The 6,537-nt window shown below is 37.9% G+C and overlaps 1 protein-coding gene across 1 annotated transcript; it reads right to left on the bottom strand.

Annotated features, from left to right (window-relative positions):
* Positions 1–738: 738 nt before the first annotated feature.
* LOC129754552 (trypsin-1-like) lies at positions 739–2,402 on the bottom strand. Its single transcript, XM_055750694.1, has 3 exons — positions 2,230–2,402; positions 1,102–1,592; positions 739–1,040 (listed from the first exon to the last, which is right to left on the bottom strand). The coding sequence occupies exons 1-3, from the start codon at positions 2,285–2,287 to the stop codon at positions 753–755; spliced, it is 837 nt and encodes a 278-aa protein (XP_055606669.1). The 5' UTR covers positions 2,288–2,402; the 3' UTR covers positions 739–752.
* Between the last annotated feature and the right edge of the window lie 4,135 nt (positions 2,403–6,537).

The following is a 6,537-nucleotide window of genomic DNA, read 5'->3' as shown; positions in this document are numbered from 1 at the left end:
TGTCAAAATTGTCAAAATTGTCAAAATTGTCAAAATTGTCAAAATTGTCAAAATTGTCAAAATTGTCAAAATTGTCAAAATTGTCAAAGTTGTCAAAAATTGTCAAAATTGTCAAAATTGTCAAATTGTCAAAATTGTCAAAATTGTCAAAATTGTCAAAATTGTCAAAATTGTCAAAATGTCAAATTGTCAAAATTGTCAAAATTGACAAAATTGTCAAAATTGTCAAAATTGTCAAAATTGTCAAAATTGTCAAAATTGTCAAAATTGTCCAAATTGTCAATATTGTCAAAATTGTCAAAATTGTCAAAATTGTCAAAAATTGTCAAAATTGTCAAAATTGTCAAAACTGTCAAAATTGTCAAAATTGTCCTGCCTGACCCCTAATGGGTTAAATTGCTATTGAATTTTTGCGAAGCATAAAGAACGTACTGATCCATGTTCAGAATGATGTTGTAATGGTCCCGTTCAACATAATATGATAGAAATATTCCAAATTATTCCATAAACTGTCCTTGATTTATCCTATATTACGGTACCAATCCAGTTTCATGAACAATGATAATTATTTTCCTTCTTTCTGCTTAACCACGTGTAGGTACATTTTTTCTTTGCGAATTTCAAAAGCTCAACAAAGTTTTCTGAGTCAGCTAGTATGAACAGGGTTTTATAAGGCTTGAATAGAATAAATAACAACAGATTACTTAAAGTTAAATCTTAATTAAATCTTGTTTCAAACATTTATACACATTTCATCTCATATGTTCCTTGATCCACTGCACGTAACTGGGAACGGAGGTAAAAATAGCTGGCTTTTCTTCCATCCCACAGGGCAGTGCTCCCCATGAGGCTACTCCAACCAAAACAGGCTTTCCGCGAACCTCATCCATTTTCACTAACGGACCACCAGAATCACCGGAACAAACACTCCGTGACCCATCTTCCGGTCCGGCACAAACGTTGGCCAGCGCATCCGGATTTCCTTCATTGAGCCAAAACTTGTAGCACTTGCGAAAGTCAACGATCGGCAGGACGGCTTTCTGGAAGTTAGATTTCGATTATCAATAAACCAAGTCTATTTCTTAACTTATAATTTCTTACCCTCAATTGCGCCGGGTACATCGGTCGGTTGGTCGTCGAAGTGGATCCCCACCCCGAAGCTATGCAATCACCGGAAAACTTTTCGTACAACTTCGGCAACGCAATGGGCGCAACCCACGAATTATACTCGAACGGTTTGTCCACCTGGATCAGTCCGATGTCGTGGGCACAAACTCCTCCGCAGTATTCACCGTGGACATTATACTTCACCATACGACGCCGCTGTTCGTCACCCTCGTTGATTGTGGTGTCGTGATCCCCGGCAACGACCTCAATCCAACCACGTTTGGTGTATCGCACCTTGCAGTGGGCCGCCGTGATGACCCAATTGCGGTTTAATAACGAGCCTCCGCAGAAATGGATCGGCGCTCGACTGTAGCCGGGACCGAAATTCCACTGCAGCGATATTTGATATGGGAACTCGTGCCGGATGGCCGGCATACCGCCTACGATTTTGTCACCCGGGGGCTGTTTGTCCGTTTCCTGGCATGCTGGAAGATTAAAAAAGGAAGATGTTGAAGTTTTTACTGTTCCGATTATTTAGACTGTTCCTATTATTATCAATGCACTATAAAATAATCGTCATTTGTATCGTGAAGCGTAGTTTGTAATCGTGTAGCGTTCAACCAAATTTTGGCTGCGTACTGTTGATTACATCCAAGTGAAGTAAGGGTTGTCATTCTTGTCGTTTTCCGTAAAGAAATCTGAAAATGCATGGCCTTACTCCCGTGCAAAGAAAACGGATTGTCCACAAATGGGGCACTGTGAGCGGGTTTTCAATCGGAAAACTAGCTAAGGAAGAAGGTCGGAGCAGTTCAAGTCGCGTTGAGAAAAAATGGAGAACAGTGTACTTTCGCAGATTCTCCGAGACGCGATCAGAAACCTAGCCATGCTAACCCTACAATGGACAAGAAAATCACGGATTACTTCAAACGGCATCCTTCGGCATCATCGACTAACGTTCAATTTCATTGAACTTCTTCAAAATTACTTTTGTAACCCGTACACCAAAAATTCTGTTCCTGTGGGTTATAAATGTTTTGAATGATTTAAATTGTCATAAACCTCTCTTGTCTGTCTGTAGGACAGAGTATTTTCTTATCAATTTACTCTCTTTGACATCCTTACCATTGTACTGAACGAAATTCACCAAACAAAATGCACCAACTATCCAATGTAACACCATGGTCTATCACTTGCTTGCACTTTCTAATGCACTTCCTTCCGTTTTCGCCTTAGAAACGGTTCACTTCACTAGATCGACCAAAACTTTCACACTGCATCGCGTATCCCGATCCCGGTTCCCTTTATAAAGAGGCCGCAAGCCTCCTCCCATTTGCGCATTTTGGACCCACGCATTTTAGACAAACCCGTATTGCACTCTAACTAGGGGTACCTACACGATGAATTTCAATCAATTAGGTCTAGTTCAATGCTAAATCATTGATCACGCCGAATGTGCGCAAGCAAATCCAGTCGAGACTCGAAAACTGACCTAGCCCAACGCAACGGCAGCATCGATTGGAGGGATTGTTTTCGAAAAGGCGTAACCTCAACTTGAAATCAGATGTTTGTTTTAAGGCATACCTCATTAATTAAAGATTTTCAAATTTTTTTTGAATATTCAAAAATATTTGTTCTTTGGACCTTACCAAATAATCCACCAAAGTCAATATTTCCAAACGCGAAGAAAGTGCTCCACCGGCCGGCATACTCAGTGAACGAAATAAAAAGTCTCACGTAACATTGCCGTGGTGTGGCGGCCCCATCTCAGTTGAGGGCCAGGCCAAACAAACCACCAACTCTCACTATTTTTCTGCTCTGTCGCGACTAGGCGCGAATAACTTTCCCGGTGGTGAACTTCATTTCAACTCGGGTTTTTCTGATGCAGCGTTTATGTACTTATAGGTATCTGAAAGGAAGAAACGTCAGAGGCGTCCAGCATGATTGGTGTTTTACTGTAACGTATCAAGTATTTAAAAAAATGTTTTTTTGTGGGATCATTGATAAGAAAAATTCATCATCATTGAAAATTTGACGCATTATGCAGGAGACTCTGATCTATTCAACCGGGAAAAATCGATATCTAGAACAATTTTTGTTTTTGGAAGCTTTGCGAAGAAAATACACAAGCAAATTTTTAAATGTTCACTTATAATAGTTCCATACTAAAATCTAGCAACCAATTCAACACATCTAGAGTGTGTTCTGATTAGGTCGCGTGAGCCACTCAACGACTTTCGAAAAGATCGCTGTGCAAGTATTGGAACCGCTTTATCATTCTCAATTCAAAAAATATTGGCAAATATGTTGGAACATGCGATACGGGCTTTAGTTAAATTCTTACTGGTTTAAATTTGAGGCAGGAAGACTTAATAAAAAAAGAAGAAAAAATCGTTCAAACGTCAAATTTCTCTAATCAATCTACCGACCAGTGTGAAGGTTCAAAATTTACTTTCTAATTTAGCAGTGTTCGGCATCGCTAATTGAAAAATTATTGGCGCTAATTAAATCGCTAACTCATTCAAACTTAGCGATCGCTATTTAAAACCGCTAAATGAACGGAAAAATTTATCGCTTCAAGCTTAAAGCGCTAATCGCTAATCGCTAACTGTTGATAAACAATAACGTAAACAGGATGGCAACAGCATGGATTATGGTTGCATCTCAATTCGTTTGCTCAAATTCTTTACAAACTTAGTTCAGATTGTTTATTATGCCAAGTCTGTTGAAAAATCTTTAACCAGGTTTCACTATTTTTTTCAAACTTTCAAAATAGTAATGCAAAATTCTCATGATAGGGTCATTGCCAAACGTGTATCTAAAAAACTAAATGAAATAAAAATGCAAATTCATTCTATGGTGATACTATTTTATATTTATTTTACCTGATTTGAAATACTTGTAAAAACTGCTTTGTGAAAAGTAAATATCTCATCCAATTAAAACAAGTTGTGAAAAGCGGATTTTTCCAGCATTTATTATTTGAGACTTGCCGTGTGAGATAGTAATGTGAGATCTAAAAAAACTTAGAAAATTGGAAAAAGCTTTTGAAAATCCATCAATTATGCTTATGCGTATGCTTATGATACATACACAGCCAGATCTTGTCAGCATCCCGGTGAGTAATAAAAGTACATTTACTACTCATCTTAACTAGGCCGGGCCCACTGTGCAGTATTGGACGCAGAGACAACTGGAACAAAGGGAGGAAGAAACGTGGACAACAGTACCATACGTTTCCATGGCTACTTATAACTAAGATTTTAACGTTGGAAGCACATATGCTAAATTTCCTGTGCTCCTTGATGATGGTCCGTATACATTCGTCCTTCTGTGGATGGAAATGATGTTTTTCTGCACAGAAATCCGAAACTCCATGGTATATATAATATTTCCTTCCAAATTTGCTTAATTTTTTCCTTTGACTTTTTTTATATTTAAATTTCGATTTAAGTATTGCTTTAACGTGAATGTTAAAATTAATAGTTTTGGATTTCGATGCACTATCATTTCTGGTCTTTGACCTTGTATATAGCGCCTTTGCTCGCTCTTGAAAAGAAACATTAGAAGAACAAAAAAAAACATAATTAGTATTCCCATATCCCATCCCCAATAATATAAACAAATTGCACATTATACAGCGTCGAATGCGGTTCAAACTATCAATATAATATTGGGAGAGTTCTGTAGATAACATTCAGTGGGTTATTTTTTTCTTTTTTTTTAGCTATCAGGTGAAATATCTAACTTCATAATTATGAGTGCAAGGTAAAGATGTTGATGTTTATTGATCATTGTATGATCTTGATTAAATTTCTCTTTACAACTTGTTAAAAATCTCTCCATTTCATTATTGATTTGTTCATTTAGCAGAAATTCCACTCTTTCATTTCGGTGACATCACTATCTGCAAAGTACAAGCAGTACAATCTATAAACTAAAATTGCACACTCCTCACCATATTTTTGGCGTAAATGAATTTAGCTTGTGAATAGTGAAAAAGCGAGCATTCATATACTGCCCCATCCCGCGGGACAAAGATGCAACAACACGAAGCATTTTAAGAACGTGCCACAGAAAAAAAAGTGCTTCCACTTTGTGTGGGTAGAAACCCAATCTATCTCAGTGGTACAGAATAAGAAAAAAAACCCCTAGGTTTCTCTATGGTAAGGGTCAAACTAAAAACATAAAAAAAAACATAATTTGAATTAAAATATTGAATAAGAATATACTTAGCTTTTCATTCATTTCCTCATACTTATCACAGAAAATCTCAGGAAATTCAATCGAAGCAATCCGAGTAAAGCAGCAAACCATCAGCCAGCAGGGTTTTTGGACAGCTTGACGTCAGCATACAGCACAGCCGAAACAGCAAAGGATCTCTTTTCTCTCCCACACTTTCTCATTTACCGTACTTTTTGACGTATCTTTTTAACTTTTTAACAATATTTTCTTCCTTTTTCTATTTCTTTGCATTCCTTTCACATTCTCTGCATTGACTCTCGGAATTTACTACCAATCTTTGTTATTCCATTCTATCCGCCTGGCGCTATTTTTTTTTCAAATATCGCACATCCACGCCAATCAAAATTAATGGATTTAACCATTGCCAGCCCTCAATAGCTTTCTTTTTACAATCCTCAAATCTTCCCATGTTACAATAATCATTTTTCAACCCCGTTACTTTCCCAGCACCCTTCCAACGAAAACCACACATTAACAAAAGGCTCTGTACTGGTTTACGATATAGGAATTTACAACCAGATTCAAACGAAATCTTCTCATCACCAACACGTGTTTTTTTTTTCATTTTCGGGTTTTCCTCAAATTTTCTTCCTCCTTAGAACACGAAATTCTCAACTTTCTTCTGAAAAATGGTGGCCACATTATCACTGGATCCCTGTTGTTCGGTAGTAACATTTTCCATCGGATTTACTATAATTTATCGATAAAATTCAGAAATTTTGCGGACAGATGAAATGCGCGTGCGTTGCTTCGGAGAGGCGGGCGATATCAGCTTTTGAAAATCCATCAATTAACCTAAAAAGCATATTTCAATAAATCACCGCATGTGGACCACCATGCTAAAGTCATGTAAAATATTGATCCAGTAGGCCGTTTACTGTACTTTTGCAAGCAAAAACAGTCCCCCTTAGTCTGCGCCGCGCGTGAGGTGAGGATAGTCGAGTCGAGTCGGAGTCACGTGAGTCTTGTCACCTTATTCCCGAGGCCGATGTGACAGAGCATACGTTTTGTCACTTACGGTGACTACTAGATTAGGATAAGAACTCAAAAGTCCATTCTAAAAGCCGTTTCTTACCTAACGCGACTACTGGAATCGGGTGACTCGATTATCGTCACCTCACGCGCGGCGCAGAATAAGGGGGAGTATCTAAAAATTAACCTTTGAATTACACTGAGGTTTTTTTACGC

This window comes from Uranotaenia lowii, chromosome 3 (genome assembly GCF_029784155.1).
Source record: "Uranotaenia lowii strain MFRU-FL chromosome 3, ASM2978415v1, whole genome shotgun sequence".
In the NCBI taxonomy this organism is placed as follows: Eukaryota; Metazoa; Arthropoda; class Insecta; order Diptera; family Culicidae; genus Uranotaenia; species Uranotaenia lowii.
This window is presented reverse-complemented; position numbering and strand designations above follow the sequence as displayed.